This window comes from Glycine soja, chromosome 17, assembly GCF_004193775.1.
Source record: "Glycine soja cultivar W05 chromosome 17, ASM419377v2, whole genome shotgun sequence".
Classification (NCBI taxonomy): Eukaryota; Viridiplantae; Streptophyta; class Magnoliopsida; order Fabales; family Fabaceae; genus Glycine; species Glycine soja.
This window is the reverse complement of record NC_041018.1, coordinates 4,028,413-4,049,917: the sequence shown is the minus strand read 5'-3', so window position 1 is coordinate 4,049,917 and position 21,505 is coordinate 4,028,413. Positions and strand designations below refer to the sequence as shown.

General features: G+C 33.1%; 3 protein-coding genes across 5 annotated transcripts; all 3 read right to left on the bottom strand.

The window, feature by feature from the left end:
• Positions 1-94: 94 nt before the first annotated feature.
• On the bottom strand, positions 95-10,657 carry LOC114393500 (ATP-dependent RNA helicase dbp8-like). The gene is made up of 18 exons (XM_028354857.1): positions 10,270-10,657; positions 10,075-10,106; positions 9,888-9,983; positions 9,407-9,483; positions 8,417-8,462; positions 7,914-7,974; positions 7,773-7,826; positions 7,573-7,653; positions 6,527-6,566; positions 6,264-6,376; positions 5,523-5,633; positions 4,926-5,042; positions 4,704-4,785; positions 2,822-3,025; positions 2,539-2,608; positions 2,277-2,383; positions 1,400-1,830; positions 95-1,031 (listed from the first exon to the last, which is right to left on the bottom strand). The coding sequence occupies exons 1-18, from the start codon at positions 10,474-10,476 to the stop codon at positions 396-398; spliced, it is 2,565 nt and encodes an 854-aa protein (XP_028210658.1). The 5' UTR covers positions 10,477-10,657; the 3' UTR covers positions 95-395.
• A 2,069-nt stretch (positions 10,658-12,726) lies between these two features.
• LOC114393365 (peroxidase N-like) lies at positions 12,727-15,449 on the bottom strand. Of its 2 annotated transcripts, XM_028354671.1 has the most exons (5): positions 15,027-15,449; positions 14,455-14,640; positions 14,049-14,214; positions 13,439-13,498; positions 12,727-13,345 (listed from the first exon to the last, which is right to left on the bottom strand). In XM_028354671.1, exons 1-5 carry the CDS (start codon positions 15,249-15,251, stop codon positions 12,924-12,926), a joined length of 1,059 nt encoding a protein of 352 aa, XP_028210472.1. In that variant the 5' UTR covers positions 15,252-15,449; the 3' UTR covers positions 12,727-12,923. The 2 variants fall into 2 exon arrangements, with proteins under 2 accessions (XP_028210472.1, XP_028210474.1); XM_028354673.1 differs by lacking the exon at positions 13,439-13,498.
• A 2,944-nt stretch (positions 15,450-18,393) lies between these two features.
• Positions 18,394-21,374, bottom strand: LOC114393366 (peroxidase N-like). Of its 2 annotated transcripts, XM_028354675.1 has the most exons (5): positions 21,223-21,374; positions 20,837-20,985; positions 19,893-20,078; positions 19,492-19,657; positions 18,394-19,043 (listed from the first exon to the last, which is right to left on the bottom strand). In XM_028354675.1, exons 2-5 carry the CDS (start codon positions 20,897-20,899, stop codon positions 18,619-18,621), a joined length of 840 nt encoding a protein of 279 aa, XP_028210476.1. In that variant the 5' UTR covers positions 20,900-20,985; positions 21,223-21,374; the 3' UTR covers positions 18,394-18,618. The 2 variants fall into 2 exon arrangements, with proteins under 2 accessions (XP_028210476.1, XP_028210475.1); XM_028354674.1 differs by having other exon boundaries at positions 20,837-21,257.
• Positions 21,375-21,505: the final 131 nt, after the last annotated feature.

The following is a 21,505-nucleotide window of genomic DNA, read 5'->3' as shown; positions in this document are numbered from 1 at the left end:
GCCCAACTATGTCCCCTAAATTCCTAAGGGCAGCATGACTATGATGTGGAAGTGTTATGTGGCTGCCGTCTGTTGGAGCAGAGGAGACATACTATAACACCAATTCAAGTTCATTTAGTGACCAAATTACAACTGAACTAAGTTGATTGCATAAGAATCGAATATGCAATGAAAGTCGTACACCAATTGGGCCAATAATGGGTTTCCACATAGCAAGTAATAATTACTTGGATATTCAGACAAACTCACAATTTAACATAAATTACTAAGCCTATTAAACAAAGTTTAAGAGCAGAAGTACAACCAAAGAAACGAAAGGGGGAGCGAGAAACATTGCATAACAGTTTCCAAAACGCAAACTAATTTCATCTAATACGACGGATGACAAAATCTGATCAAAGGAGCTCAGCAACATTTGAAGGCAGCTCCTCAACTTGCACGTTGTAAAACTTCTGGATGTCAAACAGCATTTTCTCGTCATCCTTTGTGACAAAGTTGATCGCAACACCCTTCCTTCCGAACCTCCCACTACGACCAATACGATGGAGATAGTTCTCAGGCTGTGTTGGGAGATCAAAATTTATAACTAGAGACACTTGTTGGACATCAATACCACGAGCCAAAAGATCAGTGGTTATCAAGACACGGGAAGACCCAGAACGGAATTCACGCATAATAATGTCCCTGGTATTCTGGTCCATGTCTCCGTGGGTTGCTGAGACTGTGTGGTCACGGCTTCTCATCTTGTCAGTCAACCAATCAACTTTCCTTCTGGTGTTAACAAAAATGACACTCTGAGTGATAGCTAATGTCTCATAAAGATCGCAGAGTGTGTCCAGCTTCCATTCCTCCTTTTCAACATTGACATAAAATTGCTTAATACCCTCCAAGGTGAGCTCATCACGCTTCACAAGGATCCTCACAGGTTTGTTCATAAACTTCCTGGTGATCTCAAGGGCCTCAGGAGGCATTGTGGCAGAGAAAACTCCCACTTGAATCTTAGATGGAAGCAGCTGAAATATATCGTAGATCTGATGATAACAATAAAACCAAGGTTAGAGCAGTTATACATAAATCAATTCTTAGCACTACAAACCCAATAGGCTTGGAAAAAAGTCAATTGAAACTTAAAAGGCACTTGGGTTCATATTTCGTTACATGTTACTACTTACTACTATAAAAGAAAATTAAGAGAAAAGAAACATGCATCTGAACAAAGTTGAAAATATAAATATTCTAAAGATATCATAAAGAAAGTAAAACAGAGTTAACACAGGAGAGTTTACACATCAATATAAAAAAATCCATAGACAAGTGTAGGCATTACTTATCAAAAACATAAAGTATTAGTAATAATTAAAGTGAAAAGTACTAAATGAGTTGTGAATTGAAAAGGTACCTGATCCTTGAAACCTCGGGAAAGCATTTCATCAGCCTCATCCAATACAAACATCTTGATGTGGTCTGGCTGAAGTGACTGTCGGCGCAGCATATCAAACACACGACCAGGGGTACCAACCACAACATGAACACCACTAGATAGAATGCGCTGGTCCTCACGCACACTGGTACCTCCCACACAAGCATGAACCTTCACACCTTGATAATCTCCAAGTGCCCGCATAACTTTCTCAATCTGCTGAGCAAGCTCACGAGTTGGTGCCAAAACCAAGGCCTGGCATTGAGTCAAGCTATAGTCAAGTTGCTGCAGAATACCAGAGCAGAAAGTGGCCGTCTTCCCAGTTCCAGATTGAGCCTGTTGAATAACATCAAGTCCCTTGCAGAAGGGAACTATCCCCCTTTGCTGAATGGCTGATGGCTTCTCAAAACCTAAAGCACAAATCATACTAGTTTAAGGATTGGAACATACCGCAAAGCAGAACCAGTGGCATGACAACAAAAAAACACCACTGTCCATTAAAATAATACAGCATAGTAAGACAAACCCCATGTCTAGTGTTATGTTGATTGTTGATACCAAACATTTTGAAAGATTGAGTAAACCACAAATTTGATCCTTAAAGAATTACCATCTCTCTTAAATGTTCTGAAAGCAAGGCAGAAAACCTACGTAGTCCCATAAATATTAGAAATCGTGCTAAATAGTCCCTTAAAAATATTTAAAAAACCCTTCAAATGAGCACCTGAACTTTAGTGAAACAACTTGGGCACTAAACTGATAGATACTCAATAGTTTGAGGACAAAATTGGTGGTTTATTCATTAAAAAACAATAAAACACCAATGGCAAATCCCAAGAAAGAATATTAAAAATACCGTATGCGTAAATTCCCCTGAGAAGATTCTCCTGCAAACCCATAGCGTCAAAACTATCATAAACCTCGTCATAGGATGTGAAGAAGTCCTGTCCATCAGATGAAAGTCTGAAAGGGAAAAAAAATATAAGGCCATTAAAAAATTGAACAGATAGCAATAACATCCTGTTGCAATCATATCCAACACAAAACAAGAACACGAACAGCAATTTCAGTAATAATAAAACCAGATTGCTCCGAATAATAAAAATAAAAAATCTTACAAGTCACTCATTTTGGAATCATATTGACGAGCATCGAACTGTGACCCCTCAGGTGCTAGTCCAGCCATGACTGCAAAACAAACATAAATTGTTACGCCACGCAATCTATCAACAAAATCGGTACAAGTAAAATTGAGGTTTCTAAATGTAAAAGCGCGGAAGCAAACACAAACTATATGGTACGATCAAAATAAAACGAAGTTTGAGAATAATGAACAGCGAACAGACAAAAAAAAAATGAAAGTATTGTGTTGCGAGAAAAAACAAGAGAGAGAAGAAGGACCTTCAGTTGAGATGATGGATAGGGAAAAGAAGCGTTGTTCTGTTGTGAAGGAAGATGAGTTAGGGTTTCCCGAACTCCTCGGATCTACGCCGCGGAGTCGAGAAAAAGATAACGAAGAGCGTTTCGCTGGTGCCGAACGCAGAGAGAGGGAAGCGAGTATGTGTGTGTGTGTGAGAGAGAGAGAAGTGATAAATAAAAACCAGGGTTACTACTGGACTCTATTCTTTTCTGTGCTTCCTATTTTACCCCTCAGCACCCGGTCTGCGCCCACAGTCAAACTCCCGCGCAATATTTGATCCTGCCTTTCCTTTGGGCGCTGGCCCAATAACACACAGCATGAGATGGGCCTTTATTTTCGCACCTCATACTATAATCTTCCCACTCCCTGACTTTGTTTTGTTATGAACTTAACACAGTTTTAATTATATATTATTTATTTATTTATTATGTGAACGAGTTTGTTGCATTTTTCGCTCTGAACTATGAACCTGATGAGTGATGAAAAAAGTTTAAACATGCTTGTAAGATGCTCTGGAAGCCGTGAGAACGTGACTAACTGACTATCCTCTTGTTTGGGATTGATTTGAGAAATGGGTTAGAATTGGATTATCTGATGCCATAGGACATTGGTTGAAATGCACAAGATGTTTTATTAGGACAGATTTGTCTTGCCAATGGTGAAAAGAGAGCAAGTGTTTTGTGATTTTAATTTTCTATTAAAATAAGAATAAAGAATGGTGGACACCAATCTCTAGTTTACACAACAAAACAAATGCCTAATTTGGGCTCAATTCTACACAAAAGAGTGGAAATTGCAAATGTGATAAAAAAAATTGTAAAAAATCTAATACAATGGATTCTTCTTTCCGTTATGTATTGAAAAAAGACACTCCCACTTTAACTTACAATACAGAAAAAGCTTATTCCTATTGAGTATTATATTAACATAAGCTTTTTTTTTTATTATGCATTGTAACTTGATACCCCTAGCTCAACTTACAATACAATGAAAATATGTTTCTCTCAAGAGTATATTTGTCCAAAAAAATGGAGAAGCGGAAAGATTAAAGTGTGGTGTGCAAAAAAAAAAAAAAAAAGGCCCCACGAGATTTGTTGTTTGTTGTTTTAGATTATGGAAGAAAAAAAAACAAATAATTTTAGAGAACAAAAAACTATAAAAAAATGTGACATTTTGTACTCATTACTAAAACCAAGTGAAATAATTCCTTAAAACAGCAATGTTACTTATAGTTCGAATCAATTGCAAAACTACTGCAAAAACATATGTTCAAAGTTAAATTAGAAATTTAAAACAAAACTTTTGACAGAAATCAAAAGCGGATGGAGGTTATAAAAATTTTCCTGTGACTAGGAATTTATACATATTAACATTTTTCCTACTTGGAAAGACAAATCAAACACTGTTGTACATTTATCTTCGTGATACACTCATTTCGACGATATGAACTTCAGAAAAATACAAATGATGCAGATGAGGAGTCTTTGTATTTTGGTAAATAAGCTGAGTAGCATATTTATGAGAAGAATTGAAGATATGTTACTCATTCAGCATAAGGACTTTAGATGCTAACACTTAACACAGGAAGCAAAAACTTCCGAAGTGATACAAGCTTTTCATACCCTACTCCCATTTAAAAAAAAAAAAAACTCAGTACTAGAAGCCTAAACAGTCACAGAAAAAACAATCTCTTTTTTCAGGTAATCCACATAATACAGATATCCACGATTCACTCGATCAAACTTCAAACTTTCGAAGAGCTTGCCATTCTGTACTAAATCCCGAAGCGTGCCATTCGTTGACTTGGAAATTGTTTTGGGTGGCCTTGAGGTATCAAACTATCTGAGAACTTTGCTTAGAAACACTGGCAATGAAACGTGCACATGTGGCTGCCAAATTGTGAGATAACATCAACAAGACATCCATAACCTCCAACTGCCATAACCTGAAACGAATAATGCGGTAATGCACCCAATATATCAAATAAAGCACAGAGTAACAAGGAGTCCATCAGCATGTTTGAGCTGACCTAAACCAAAGGTACTAAAAACAACTCAATAGCAATGATTTTGAATCAGAACATACCCCTGCAGGATGTAAGGAGATAGAAAAAGATGACGAAGGAGCACACTGTATTTGTGAAAGGATAGTGCCGTTCATGTCAAAGCGATTGAGTAGAGGATCTGTACCAACTGTCAAAATCTGAGTAAAATACAAATAATTAACAAGAACTATGAGAGCTAAAATTATAGTGAGAACTATTGATATTATAAGAACAAATAAGTCGCTCAATATTCAGAAGTGAACAATAATTTCCACATGATAAATACTGAATGATAATTGCAATACTTACATTTGAAAGGAGAAAAATATGCAGGCAATTTTGCACCAGAAAAATCTAAGAGCTAACAAACAAAAATATAAGGACAGACTCCAGGTACTGAACTGTGAATCTACAGCACTATATTCCTTTTACCAGAGCGGATACTTCATCTTTTTACCAGAGCATATACTTTTTCTTTTAGAAGATTACAAATGACCCAATCAATTTTGACAGTGTCACCACACCAGCCCATCAGATACACATATCACCAGACACCAATATCAAATACTATCAGAAAGTTAATATTACTAATGACAATTGAAACAACCGAAGAAAAAATAGAGATATAACTGACTCACTTGATTATTGTCAAATAACATGTCTTGTACACAAGCACGGGTAGGAATCTTTGATATGCATTCTGAAGCAGGAAGGTTCCAAAGTGATATATTACGTCCACTACTGCAAGCCTGAATAAAGGTGACAATGGTCCCTTAACTATTTATAAAACCAACAAACAATTCAATAACATATACACCATAATTTCCCATGCATGTGTTCATTTTACTAGTTTGCCTACAGAGAAAGGACTACCTTAAAATGTGAAGATTATTCTGGCTAGAAACGTGTTTTTTATTGATGAAATAAAAAACTTATTAGCAAAAATAGCTTTATCACTTTGGAATTTTAAGTCATTATTAGAAATAACAATGTCTTCAATCCCAGTTAGCGGCTGACCCAAAAAACACTAAAGTGGGATGACTGCTATTATTTATTTAATTATTATATGCTATATATTTGTCTCTATTATATTGCATCATACAATATATATTTGCTACTCTAAACTAGAGAAGATCAGCAGAACAAAGGGAAAACAAGGGCTAAAACATGGAGGCTGGAAAACAGCAAAACGGGCGGCACACTCCACCACAGTTAGTTCTCATAACATCACACCAACTGCATCTGTAGTTATGCCCAGAAGCGATCAACATTTTGTCTGACTCTGAATATTCATATTTCTTTTATCAAATTAGCATTTGTAGAGCAAAAATATGAAGGGAAGTGGCAAGGAAATTATAAAATAAGAGATATGCTCTTACCAACCAGCTTTCACTTGCATCTAAAGCAACACAGCCAACCCAAGAAGCAGATCCCTTTAATTTCAAATCTCTTGCTGGATCAATCACTTGCGTACACTTTCCACTTTTGCAATCTAGTAAATGTGGTAAATAAGCCACAAAAACGTAAGTACCCAATAACTCTATACCAATATATTTCAATAATCAATTAATTCATAAAAAGAAAAATATGATTAATGTAGTTTGTTCAACTTTAGTGACTTGAGCTGAAAAATGAATGATACCCCAAATTCGAGTCGTCCCATCCTCCGAACCTGTTATGATCTGAACATTGATCAGAAAGAATCAACAGTTAAAAACCTAGAAATAATGTGGAAAGACAAAAAGATCACTAAGCAAAAGAGAAATGGCAACAGAGAAGATGCCTTAGTAGTCAGGATTTTAAAATACTAACCCACATATTTCTAATGCTAGTGTAAAATTTTAACATTTTTTGTAGAAACTAGAAATTATTTCTGCAGAAAAGATCTCTAGTTGCTTCAACAGTATATATATCTCCTTTTTCTCATCTCCCCCTTCAATACCCTGTAATATGGTACATATAACTGTTGCCCTGTCTATGTCTAGTATATGTTCCAAAAAGTATTAAATACTCCCTCCGCCCCTAAATATAAGACTCTTTTAACTAATTTACACCCTTTAAGAAAGTTGGTGTTAATATAGTTAGTAGCAATAAATTTGTTAACAATTTGTATTATTTTGCCAAAATTACCCTTGAGTTTATTGGGACTCATAATCTCTCTCTTTCCACTTAATTGCTTTCACACCTGATTAATTAATGTGTGCTAGTCTTCTTATCCAATTCTTATAAGAGAGATAATGAATTTATCTATTAAATATATAGTATTTATTATAAAGTAATAAAAGGTATATGGGTCAAAAATAATTAATGCAAAAGACAACTTGAAAGTAGTCTTATAAAAAGGGACAAATAAAACTGAAAAAAGATTCTTATATTCAGGGATGGAGGGAGTATAACTTCACGACTAATAAAGACATCATATGTAGTGCAAAAATTAGAAACCGAATAAATTTATTTTAAATAATAAAACTCTATGTAATCTCTCCTCTCTCCTTATTTTATAATAATACATTGTCTCCACTAGGACCATTATGTCTTGTAAAAGCTAGTAAATCGCTACCCTTTATTTAATAAAGTTCAGACCAGTGTCTAAGCAGGATTCAAACTCCATTCTCCACCTTTGGATATATTTCTTTCTGTTAATAATTACCATCAAGTTCAAATGACAATAAGGTCAAGAATCAAGACCTGATCTAATGAGTTGCGAGCAACTATACAATGCAAATAGTCCATGTGCCCCTTGAATACCATTTTCACTTTACCAGTTTCCTAGAAACATTAACACATGTTAGTCCAGTATCAACACAAATACAATTATAAATCAAGTTATCCAAGAAACTTCCTATGCAAGAATTATGTTCACCTTCCGTGAATACATAATTACATACCACATCCCAACAATATGCACAAGAATCGCCAGATGCAGCAAAAACAGATCCCCCCTACAATTAAACAAAAAAATATTGACAAACTGAATCTCGAAATAACAAACAAATTATTGTGACAAAAAGTCAAAAACAATTACAAACCTGAGTATTGACAGCAATAGCATTATTCTCAGGGATAGGTGAAAGCGCACCCCAAGGACCTCTGAAAGACAACAGTGTGTGGACATATAGAGGACAATCAGAACCAAAAACAGAGGTACAAAAGAACTGCTGATAGCCTGCTGCTAATTATAATAAGCTACAAGTTTTCTACACATGCCCTGATTGTGAGAAGAATTTCCTTTTCTGAAAAGTCTCAAGTCAGGCAAATACCATAAACATTAACAATGCAATTGTAAAAGTGAATAAGATAAACAAGAATTTTAAATATCCAAGATTATTTCCAAAACATTTTAAATAATTTTGCAGTGCAATAAACAATAATGCCAAATGTGGAAATGTACAAGAGTATATTCAGAGAATATACAGGAAACATGAACCAAACAACAGTGAAATCAAGAAGGATAAAGCATCATGTAGTTCTGCAGTACTTATAGCAAACAACTGAACAAGCTGAAACATGCTTCAATTCTTTAAAAACTCACTTGTGTTGGGGATTCACCACATCAAGTACAGGCTTGATATCATTTCCTGAAATATTAAGGGATGACATACATAAGACATAACAAATCATTAATTCAACAGTAAAAATAAGTGACATAGAAGAAGTAAGTGAAGGACTGAAGGGGAATGACACAACTCCCAATCAAATCAAATGCATAATAAGGGAGACTTATTGTAGAGGATAAAGAACAATATCATAGTGAGCTTAAGCTGACCAAAAAATTTAGCAGAACCATAATTTTGCTGCATCACATCAATCACTTTGATGTTTCTCATTTAGAATTCTAAATTCTTATTTAAGAAAATGAAAATGATAGATGAAACTGTTAGAGTATTAGGATTCTCATTGACATATCCTTTTATGGGTCTTATCATGAAGTGTTATTGGTCCGTGTTTTTTACTAGTTTTACAATACTAGTACTCAACCTATATGTTAAAATAAAAAGAAGTAATAGATTAATGTATTATATCATATAGTACATACATCAAAGCTTTTTTCTAATATCATTTAAGCTGTGTTTCTCTCTTTTATCTTTTCCATAATTCCATCTTTACCCTATAATTTCAAGTGGAAAAAACCTCAATTCTTATTAACACTTTGCAGTTTTTTTATATAAAATATGTAAAAGTGCAATCAAATGAATCAATCAGATTTAGTTTTATCATACTTTGCAGAAGAACAAATCCAAGGGGCACGTTCTATATAAAAAAGAAACACTAAGATTCATAGATGCAGAAACAAAATAATCGAGGAAAAACAATGATGAAAGTTGCTTCAGAGATGAAAAGATAAAAATGGATGCACTAATGCTCAGGTTAATTTAAAATTCGATCTGAACTGTAACATGTGTTTGGCTCAGTTTATTTTGAGGAAATAATTGCTTATTTTTATCAGCTTCTTGAGATAACTTTTGAAAAAAAAAAATTATTATTTCCCAAAAATTAATCATTCCGAAACAAGCAATATCACCTTGGGAAGAAACAGAATAATTTGAGCTTGAAAATTCGTTCCATCTCCATCCTCGAATCCGACCATCATCACCACAGCTGCAAGATAAAACTACTGTCAGGAGTTGTGCCAAATGGTTAAAATGTTTTATTCTTGCATCTAGTCATGAAAAATCATTTCAGCACGCATATGAATTATATTAACAATAACTATAACGTCTGCAAACACATAACTCCCTAAATAACCAGTATACAGAAATTCCCTTCTCTTTAAAACAAAACCCCTATAAAGCATCTAGCAAGTTCAGAGCTAGCGCATCATGCAACTGATTAATTCCTTCAAGACCATGCTAGTAAATGCAAATACACATTAAAATTTAATTTGAGTCTGCCTCTTTATGTATACACTATGCAGATGCGGATAGGTGTCCTAATGCGGTTCATCATGAGAAGACAGTAGGACGAGACAAACAGAGGTATCAATATTCAGTAACAATTTGAACCTCAGCAACAGAGCATCTTCGCCATCACCATAAAATCTGACATCGTAAGCAGGTCCATCGTGCGCTTGAACGAAGCAATTTGGTTCAGCCAACAACCTAAACCAGTAGCATTGAACACGAAACACGCTTAAACCCTAAAACTGATAAAATAATTGATTAAGCATAAATTCTGTGAAGGCAGACATACTCATCTGTATCGGCATTGACGAAACCGAATGGCTGCAACAAATGCAAAAACAACGAAATAAGAAAAGCTAGTTTCACCATCAAAATTCAAAAGAAATAAACTGTTAACGGCGCTTGAAGCTGTCAGTGAAGTGAAACGATAGTCGAAAGCAAACAAAATTGGTTCGATGGAGGAAGAAATTGAGATGATGCTAACATTTTTTATCTTAGAGGCGGCGATGGAGGAAGAGATGGAGTAGGATGCGACGGAACCGTCGCTAGAGGCAAGGATGAGAGTGTCGAGGTTAGAGGTGTAGGGTGGGGCCCAAGCGGTTCGGAAAACGGTTCGGGTTTGGATTTCCCTCTCCTTGAGAATGGTTTCTCTGTATGCGTCTTCGTCCCAGTTCGTGGCGTCACCGCACATCGTTACTCGCCGCTCGCTGCGTTCGTTCTTCAGCTCCTCCGCCAACAACAAAGCAGTGCACTCAACGACGACGTCTTAAAGAGGATGATGACCCGGGGATTCGGGCAGCGACCGGGATAAACTGGTTGACCCCGCCTCTTTTTTCAATTTTCCAAGTGAGTATTTCTCATTTTCATTTCCTGTTGTACTTTTGCTCTACTAATTATTGTAATTATGTATGAATCCAAAAAAAAAAAAAATCAATTATTTGATATTGAGTCCTTGGATTTCAATTGCACAAAATGAGCTTTTTGACGAAACTGAAGTAAGAAAATATTTTTTTTCTGTATAGAAATTGTTTTTGTTACATAATCATGAGACTATGTCATTTTACCTAGAGACTCCTGATGGTCTTTTGGCTTCACTCAGAAGACACCAACTTGATGATCAATAGCTGATTGTGCCTGCACGAAGACAAAGATAACTAGGTATCTTTAACTAAGATGACATATTTTCTTGCCTACATGGACAAAAATAACTCATGGTAGTAAATTTTGTGTTTTCTACACTAATTTTGTATAAAAAAATCACACAAATTGAGTATCTATAAGTATATATATTACCTCCATCTTTTTTTTTTAAACCATTTCAATTAATTTATATCTCTTAAAAAAGATAGTTCATTCAGTTAAAATGTTAAATTTTTAAATAATTTATATTATTATTCCAAAATTATCCTTATTTTTAAAAAAAGAATTAATCATCTCTCTTTACACTTAGCACTTAATTGCTTCCCACATGTTTATATTCTCCAATCCTAATAATGGGTCATCATTTAATCTTATTAGCAAAATTTGTTAAAAAATTAAATCATCATGCTATTATCTATTGGTAGTTTGTTACATCAACAAAATATAATAAAAAATAATAAAATTATCCCATTGTAATATTTAGAAAATTCAATTTACATAATTAAAAACTCGAGATCAATATCACACAATTATAATACTTTAAAAAGTAAAATTTACTTGTGTTTTTTTCTCTCTCTTATAACTTTTTTTTTCTTCTAAATTATCATTATCTTTATCTTCATCTTCATCCCATATGATTACTTCTACATGTTCTTTTAAGGAAAAAATAGGTTATCTTTTAATTTTTTAGATGATTGTTAATAAATATTAACTTTTTTCAACCATAAAAACAACTTGGGATGTTTGTGGGACAATTTTGCTTGTGTCCCTACCTAATCCAAAATTGTAATGCTATCAATTTCTTAAACCCAGACTTGACCCAAAACATTTGAATTCGAAAACTCTTCCATTTTTTCTTTTCCCTTAATCCTTAATCCAATATTATATCTCTTATAATATCTTCATCTTAACAATACATAGTTAAATCATTGAAGTAAAAAAGCAAACAACTACAATTAAAATAGATTTTATACTGATAAACAACATTAATATAAATATAATATCATTTTTGACAAAATAATATTTATCAAGTCAGGTAGTTATATTATTAATACATAATTATTTAAAAATTATGCTCTAAAATAATTATAACACTGGACTAAGTTAGCACAATTGAAATACAACCTGATCCACAGGGCTTTTTTTTTTTTCTTCAAAAAATTCAATTTATTTCTTCTCTGCAAAACTGAAAAAAATTCACCAACTCATCCTCACTTGTATTTGACTGCTACCAACACAAATGATAAAACAAAAAACGCTAATTTTCATTTTTTTATACCTATTTTCATATCCTGTTCGTATTTTTATTCACCCTACTCTCACCTCCCTCGGATTTAACTGCTACCACTAAACAAAACATTTTCATTTTATTTTCTTTAACTATCTATTCCTTTTCTATTTAGTGACTAACCATGTTTCCATTTTAATTGATTTTTATTTTGACAATAATCTGAATAGAATAATAAGTTGGATTGAGAATAATCTCACATTCAATGTTTAACAAACTTGATAAGTGTTTAGCTGGGTAGACCACCCCCTTATGAACAGGTTTTTAAGGGAACCTTTCGGATGCCTTTGTTACACTATAAAATTTAATATGGTATGAGAGTCATATTCTATCCGGTGGGTGCCGCCAGCCCTCGCCTTGTGGTGACGAGCCAGAGCTCGAGGGGACGTGTTGAAAATAGTCCCACATCGGATGTTTAACAAACTTGATAAGTGCCACTCCTTATGAACCAATTTTTAAAGGGACCTTTCGGATACCTTTGCTGCACTATAAAATTTAATAAGCTGCCCCGTAAAACAAAAAGGGAAATACTTCAAACTCTTGTTTATTTTGTCTTATGTTGGGTTAGGTTCCCACATCCACTGTGTGGGACCTCTAAAGCACATTCCATTTCGAGAAACATAACAACCATCACCTAAATTATCTAATATAACTTGGAAGACGCCCGAGCTTATGCTTATTCCATGTCTTGCAAAGCCTATTTCATATTGCTAAGAATTTATCACTCTGCAGTTTTTCCTAATCTCCCCATCAGTCCCAGTCTTAATATTTATATTCCCCATCTTGATCATAGAATTGGCAAAGTCCCCAAAGAAGAGTCCACTATCGTTGCTATAACTTTGAACTAAAGGTTTAGTGGTTGAATTAGCTTCATCACTAGAAAATAGAATCTGGTCAGAACTGAGAAGCCCCTTTCCACTGAGCAAGTTCTCGAAGTAGTGATTGTCAAATAGATCCGATGAGTTCCGATCAAGGACTGTAGTAACGTTTCCATCTCCATTTTGAGGACACAAACTTTGCAGGTCAGAGAGCATGTCAGTGTCTAGTGTACTGTCTGGTGCACCTGTTCCGGAGAAGTTGGACAATCTATTGCTAAACAGTGTACACCTTGCACGGCCAATAGTATGGGCACCTTCACATATAATTCGATTAATATATATAAGTTACCATACATATATCGAAGCAATTAAGCCAACAAATTAAGAAAAAAAACTTGGATACGTACAGTTTTTTACGAGTTGTTGGTGTAATTCTTTAATCAGTATTAAAGTTCCATCTTCATAGTCTACGTAAATCATTAATGCATATCTTCATTACACAGATTAGTAAGATGAAACTTCAATTTTAATTGAAGAAAAACACCAACAACACCGAAAATTATATCTTTTCTTTTTTTTTTTTTACTCTGATCCAGTTCCCTCTGGGTGCTGCTCTCCAATTAAATATGAAGTTTTACTTTCATATTCTGCACAATCCTTTAATGCATACCTCTATTATATGGATTACTAATGTGAAACTTTAATTCTAATTAGGGAACAACATCTAAAAAATTATATCTAATTTTCTTTATTATTTATTTACAAAAGAATAATGATAAACAAACACCCACTTATTTTAAACATCTAATTACAAAGAATAATGATAAACAAAAATTTTAATTTCTTTTTATCTCTCTTTCTATCCTATCATAAATCTTATATCATAAATCTTATAATATAAGTATTATAAGTATTTTTCTTTCTCTTTGGGTGTCTTATAATATAATGGGTGCTTATGAAACATTTTTCATTTACGAACTAGCCAGCTTGAGAAGTCATGGTGAAGTTCTATGTTACCTGATAAAGAAACAACATCTGTGAGATTAAGGCCCATATTAGCAAACTTTGAAATGATGGTATCCAATGGATCAAATGGTGCAGGAAGCGCCTCATTTGCTAGAGTTCCGTTTGAGACTGTTCCATCTCTTCGTCCTAGCAGAACCTTCCAAGAAGGACCACCACTCTACGAAACATTATAATGACTTTATGAGTGAAATATCTAATCTAATTATGCTAAACCCAAATTCGTTGTTTGAGAAAAAAGTTCATAAAAAAACATGAAAGGTGTAGTTAATCACTTCCGCAACTTGTTTGGGTAAGTAATTATATTTCATTTCCGTGCATGTTCCTTGAGTCGTAAACGAAATAAGAAAAATTAATGAAGAAATTAATATAGAGAATAATGGGATTTGAATAGAATTACCAGGAAAACAGAATCTCTGGCAGCGATGGCTAATATATCAGCACATGAGACAACCCCGTCACATTCACTCTCCACTGAACTTTTGATTGTATCTACAACATCATATCCTCTGGCAGAGTTCAGGTTAGGAACGGCAGACTTCTCTCCATCATCACCACCATCTAGTAGTATTGATCCATCACAACCCTGATCATGTTCAAAGAAAATAATTTAAGATTTAAATGAAATAAAGGTATATCAGATTTTAATGTATATGGAATTGAAAGAAAGAATAATTAATATTTCAGTTTCAGTGACTACTACTCCATGCTTGTATAGGAGAATGGAGCTTGAGATCTTTACTCCAACTCTAAACAGCTTATATTAGCTGGAAATTTGGAATACTAATAATAACGTACAGTATTTCAATAAAATAATAATTTCTCTTTGGATAAATAAAAAATAAATAAATTCTTCAGAGCAGCTTACTGACAAAACTGTGTGTTGAAATACATTAAATCTATCTAAGCATGCAATTTGACTGAAGTGTGCATGCACATAATAAAACAACCATATATGTCACTTAAACTCACATTCACAAAGCAATCATGAAAGTGAAGACGAAGCAAAGAAGCAGCCATTCGCATCTCATTCGTGAGAGCTTTTTTAACCTCTCTCCTTACTATTTTGGAAACGTTAGGACATGATGACTTATAGAAGTCTGTTGTCAGTTCAGACTTTACTGCCAAAAGCAACAGGAACATATTCATATTCATTAACCAAAAGTAACAACCACTCGAACTACATGACCGCTTCATTGCTAATTACTTTGCAAATTAAAGCTCTAACTAATAACTATAAGACCAAAGCAAGGATGCAACTTATTCAAGAGGCCAGGGCAAGATGAATGCATGTGAAAACTTAGAGGCTTAATTTATAGACAATGATACGAGAGATGTCACATTTATGTATTCACATAAAAGCACCACTTGTGACTTAATTTGCTGCTCAGTGGCCTCGTGTTTGACTGAATTCAACATTTGTGTGCTTATACCCTTTAGAGACTGTTTAATTTTATAACCTCCATACGTAGTTAAATCAATCTTGCACATTTAAACACTTACTCTCTTCATAGAATTATGTAATAAAAGTGATCCAGAATAACAACCTTTAAAATATATAATCACTGGACGCGGTAGTGGATCGGTTGTCGTGGAATTGTTCTATTTAACAAGTCATATGACATGAATATGCATTAATTATTTGAAAAATAACTTTGTCGTGTTAGTGTGATGTTATATTGACATGCATGATGTAATAATTATCAAATTCTATGTAATAAAAAGGTTTTCTCTTCGAGTTCATGAATTAAGACGCACCAAAATATATATTATAATTTTATAAACCTCCAATTTGCAAGATTTTCCAGTTAATTGGCACGTGTTCTGTATTTTAATTAATAAACCAAATTTGTTTAATATGTGGACTCATGCATGGGTGCCTCTTCCATTAACTAAGTTTACGATCATAACCTAATATCACAGTCCAATCAGAGATCTACTTGATGGACTGACACTGTGGATGACGATTAGATTCATTAATTCCTCGAGACATTGCTGTACATGTGAGAAGCTTTATGCTGAAAATTTGTCTTTATTATCAATATTCAATATTATGTTTAATTTTATTTTTTTCTGATGGCCATTCCCTCCCTATTTGCCACACCACTTACAGAAGGAGAAGATCACTTCTCTACAACTACCTCTTTAGGTTAATTAATTGACAACTTTAACACAGATAGGAAATCCATTACGATCGGTATATATATAATAGTGGTTTTATATTTAATTTGGTTCTAATGGTATTTTGCGCACCCCTAAAATTAAACTTCTAACATATTAATGTAAAGAGTGTTAATAAGACACAAAGTTTATTAAAAAGAATTTTTATAAAAAAAAAATTATGCACAAACACCCAATCATGCATAATTAATCCATTATGTATGATAAATTTGTTGACTTTTAAAATAATTATCTTAAAGTAATTCAAATGATAATATGTAATTTAATGACAGTTTTACACCATTAGTGTATAGACATTAAATTCATAAAAAAATTATTAAAAATTATGTAATTATGAATAATGGTCAATAAATAATAAATAAGATCCACTTTTGTTATGTATTTTAAAAAAATATAACTAATAATAAAGTAAAGCACTAAATTTAATAAATTCTAATTTTTAATAAATTTAACAAGAGTATAATAATAAAATAATATTAGTAGCATTTAATATAAACATATTTATATTTTTTGTTACCATGATATCGGTATGAAGTATCTATTAATTTTATTGATAATTAAGTTCAGTTACTATGTTATGTTTAGCTACTATGTATGTGTATGTGTATATATGTGCTTACTCGAATAATGGTGTGTTGTGATTGTTATTAGCTTATAATGTTGGCATTGAGAGACTGATGCATCTATGTACATGAGGTGGATCTAGTGATATCAAGATAATGTTTGAAATGACGTGTATGTGACCTAAGTGATCATTTGTGAAAACATCCACCATGTGATAATGGTACTAGTATGTATAAAAATGTCATAAATATCTTGTATGTCTCATATATGCATCATATCATATGTTAAGTCTTTTGAGTGATGTTGAACTTAAACGAGAAGATGATGAATTAGTTGAATATGACTTTGGCATTAGGAGTGTTAATTACATGAATTGTGTTAATTACATGAATTGGAGACTTGGAGTATCCTTGCAAGATCAGGTAAGTGACACTAGTCTCTTATCTTGATTGAGAACGTGATTTTTGGTTTCTCATGGGGTAAAAATTTGTCGATTGCATGTCCTTTTAAGCTTCTTTCACAAGTGTTTTATTAGTATCACACGCATGTAGAGTCTTACATTGAATTCACATCATAATGTATGCGTGTTTAAGAGGATATTTATACTTATATGACTATGTTACAAGTGTTTTTCCATGTGTGATCATATATGTTTTTAATCTTTATATTGTTATGTGTGATGAGATTCACTTCTCATTTATTTGTTTGTTTTAATTTGTGTTTGGACGGAATGTCCCCGAGCATGAGTTTTTAATCATTAATGTAAAATTTTCAATGATTTATTTTTTTATATTTTATTAACATGATTTTGTATAGTAAGTGCCAAAAGTTCTTTAATTTTTTATTATATTATTTATTGAGTTGTATTTCTCTATGTTTATAAAGATGTGAGATGCAATGTTCTTTTTTGGCCAAATAAGTTTTTGAAAAATTAGTACACCTTTTTATTTAAATTTCACCAAACATATTTTGAGGATACTATGTGACTTGGGATAAAAGAGTGTTATAGTAATTACTTTTACCTTATTTCAAACTTAATTTCATTAACCTATATTTTTTTTCATTTCTAATTTCTGTTAAATCAATTACATTTGTTATAACTTTATTTGTCACATGTTTATTCATTTTTTTTTAATTAATAAATTCTTAAAACAAAGTATTTGGTTGAATTTTTCAATGATTCAAGAGTGGAATCAAGTGACTTAATCTCTTTCACATGAGGAATCATGCTTAGAGTAAATTAACTTAGTGAAAGTAATAGTTGAAATAACCTTAAAGGATAAAAATCATTATTACATCAAGAATTCATTTGGTAGACGGAACATCCAACGGTTCTACAAGATTTATACTAAGTTATCATTTTTATCCCTCAAGTGTTTTTCTTATCTCTTTGAATCTTGCTATTTTTTGATGTCTTATGTTACTCTTAAACTTTACATTAATGCTTTTTACCTTAAAATATATCAACTTTTCTTTTTTCCATCACTTAAAATTTAGTGTATACAATATACAAATTATATAGACTAGATCTTATCATTTATTATTATTTATACAAATTTGTGAACTTGCCAAGGAATTAAGAAAACAATCTGAATAGAAAAAAACTGGTGCACATAACATAAAACGAGGGAATCGTTGATACTATCTTTAATTTATCTTTTGTCGGGTTAAGTTGCTCACATTCATCTGAAAAGCACATTTCCACCTACAAATTCCATTTTGAGTAACATATATAAACACCAACCTAAATTACCTAATGTAACAGGAAGACACCGCATCTTCTGCTTATTCCATATCTTGCAAAGCGTTTCTTATCATATTACTGAGAATTTATCACTCTGCAGTTTTTCCTAATCTCTCCATCAGTCCCAGTCTTAATATTTATATTCCCCATCTTGATCATAGAGTTGGCAAAGTCCCCAAAGAATTGTCCACTATCGTTGCTATAGCTTTGGACTAAAGGTTTTGTTGTTGAATTAGCTTCATCACTAGAAAATAGAATCTGGTCAGAACTGAGAAGCCCCTTTCCACTGAGCAGGTTCTTGAAGTAGTGAATGTCAAATAGATCCGATGAATTCCGATCAAGGACTGTAGTAACATTTCCATCTCCATTTTGAGGACACAAACTTTGCAGGTCAGAGAGCATGCCAGTTTCTAGTGTGCTGTCTGGTGCACCTGTTCCTGAGAAGTTGAATAATCTATTGCTAAACAGTGTACACCTTGCTCGGCCAATTGTATGGGCACCTTCACATATAATTCGATTAATATATATTGGTTAACATATATATACTGAAGCAATTAAGCTAACAAATTATGGATTAAAACTTAGATACAGTTACTTAGTATGGTTGTTATTGTTCTCCAATCAAAATTGAGGTTTCATCTTGATAATCTGCTAGTCGTACTCTTTTAATAAATACGTCTATTATAAAGATTACCAAGGTCTAAGAAAGTTTTTTTGACAAAACTTACTTACAGTTCCTTAGAAGTTGTTGTTGCTGTTTTCCAACTAGAATTGAAGTTTCCCTCTGAGGTGTAATCCTTTAATACATACGTTTATTACACGGATTAACGAGGTGAAACTTCAATTGGAGTTAGGAACAACACCACATCACTTAAGAAATTGCATCTAAGTTTTCTAAAAGTAATTTCGAGCTAGCTTGAAGATCGAGATTGTGAAGTTCTCTGTTACCTGATAAAGAAACAACGTCAGTGAGATTAAGGCCCATATTAGTAAACTTTGAAATGATGGTATTCAATGGATCAAATGGCGCTGGAAGCACCTCAGTTGCCAGTGTTCCGTTTGAGACTGTTCCATCTCTTCGTCCTAGCGGAACCTTCCAAAAAGGACCACCACTCTACGAAACATTATGACTTTATGAGTGACATATATAATCATGCTAAAACACAAAATCGTCGTATAAAATAAAGTTTAAAAGAAACGTGGAAGGCATAGTTAACCACAATTTAATTTCCAACTTGTTTGAGTAATTCACATTTCATTCCTTTGCATGCATGTTCCTTGAGTAGTGAACGAAATAAGTAAAATCAATGAAGAAATAAGTCTATAAAATGGGATTTGAATAGAATTACTAGGAAAACAGAATCTCTGGCAGCAATGGCTAATATATCAGCACAGGAGACAACCCCACTACATGCACTCTCCACTGAACTTTTGATTGTATCTACAACCTCATATCCTCTAGCAGAGTTCAGGTTAGGAGCAGCAGATTTCTCTCCATCATCACCACCATCTAGTAGTATCGATCCATCACAACCCTGATTATGTTCAAAGAAAAAAAAAATTGATATCAATGAAAATAAGGTGTAACAGATTATGCTCTAACTTACTAATTCTGTGTCACATAATTAATTGGAAATTCGGAATACCCAATATAACAGAATTTCAATAACATAATCATTTCTCTTCTGATAAATTTCAAAAAAAATAAAATCTTTAGTGCAGTTTACTGACAACGATGTGTTGACACATTAAACTGATCATAATAATATTCTAAGCTTTCATTTTACTGCCCTTTAATTGCAATAAAATATTTTTAGGACAAATCAAAGTTTCAAATTGTGTTTCTGCGTGATTGCATAGACCAATAAAAATTTGATATTGTGGACAATTACATGCAAATGCAGTTGATGCAATGTGCCCTGAATATTGCAACCTCAATAACTGTTGTAGACTGTAATTTAAAACCTTGAATAAATTGCAATCCTTTCTACCTATTTTATTTGGGACTGAGGTTAGATTTGTGTGAGCAACATACCAGTACTCTCTAACACACTTTTTATCATTGGCTAAAATTTATTAGCAACTACAAAATCATGAATTTGACTCATTAAATATGAAGTGAAACTCTAATTATGTAAATTTTAATATCAGGTAATAATAAAGAATGTGTTTAAAAAGGTGTATTAGAAAGTATTTTGCTACCAATTCTTGTAGGTTAGTAGGATAAGAATGATAATAGTATCCTAACAATTTGACTGAAGTGTGCATATAACAAAACAACCATAAAACTTACATTCACAAAGCAATCATGAAAGTGAAGGCGAAGCAAAGAAGCAGCCATTCGAATCTCATTCATTAGAGCTTTTTGAACCTCTCTTCTTACTATTTTGGAAAGGTTAGGACATGATGACTTATAGAAGTCTGTTGTCAGTTGGGACCTTACTGGCAAAAGCAACAGGAACATATTCATTAGACAAAAGTAATAACCGCTGGAACTACATGGCCGCTTCATTGTTATTTACTTTGTAAGCTCTAACTAATAACTATAAGACCAAAGCTAGGATGCAAATTATACAAAGAGGCCAGACAACTATGAATGTGGAAACGTATAAGCTTAATTTATAGAAAATGATACCAGAGATGTCACATTTATATATTCACATAAAAACACCACACCACCTGTGACTTAATTTGCTGCTCAGTGGCCTCGTGTTTGACTGAATTCAACATTTGTGTGCTTATATCCTTTAGGCTACATAACTAAATCAATCTTCCACATTTAAACACCTAATCTCTTTAGAATTATAGTGATCCAGAATAACAACCTTCAAATTAGTATCAACTTCACGTCACATGTTAGTGTGATGTTAGGCTGGCATGCATGATACAATAGTTAATAAATTTTATGTAAGGTCGGCCTAAGAATAAAACAAGTAAAGTTACGCTTTAGGTTACCAATAAA

Bases quoted from the DNA above. Each gene is read 5' to 3' on its own strand.
- LOC114393500 (XM_028354857.1), bottom strand. From the start codon at position 10,476: ATGTGCGGTGACGCCACGAACTGGGACGAAGACGCATACAGAGAAACC. The intron at 7,827-7,913 runs GTTTGTAATTGT...GTTTAATTGTAG, and splicing joins CTATTGCTGTCAATACTCAG to GGGGGATCTGTTTTTGCTGC. The intron at 5,634-6,263 runs GTAAGAGCATAT...ACCTTTATTCAG, and splicing joins ATGCAAGTGAAAGCTGGTTG to GCTTGCAGTAGTGGACGTAA.
- LOC114393365 (XM_028354671.1), bottom strand. From the start codon at position 15,251: ATGAAGCGGTCATGTAGTTCGAGTGGTTGTTACTTTTGGTTAATGAAT. The intron at 14,215-14,454 runs GTAATTCTATTC...AATGTTTCGTAG, and splicing joins CCAGAGATTCTGTTTTCCTG to AGTGGTGGTCCTTCTTGGAA. The intron at 13,499-14,048 runs GTAACATAGAAC...TGATTTACGTAG, and splicing joins AGATGTTGTTTCTTTATCAG to ACTATGAAGATGGAACTTTA.
- LOC114393366 (XM_028354674.1), bottom strand. From the start codon at position 21,055: ATGAAGCGGCCATGTAGTTCCAGCGGTTATTACTTTTGTCTAATGAAT. The intron at 20,079-20,836 runs GTAAGTTTTATG...GAACATAATCAG, and splicing joins TTCATGATTGCTTTGTGAAT to GGTTGTGATGGATCGATACT. The intron at 19,658-19,892 runs GTAATTCTATTC...AATGTTTCGTAG, and splicing joins CCAGAGATTCTGTTTTCCTA to AGTGGTGGTCCTTTTTGGAA.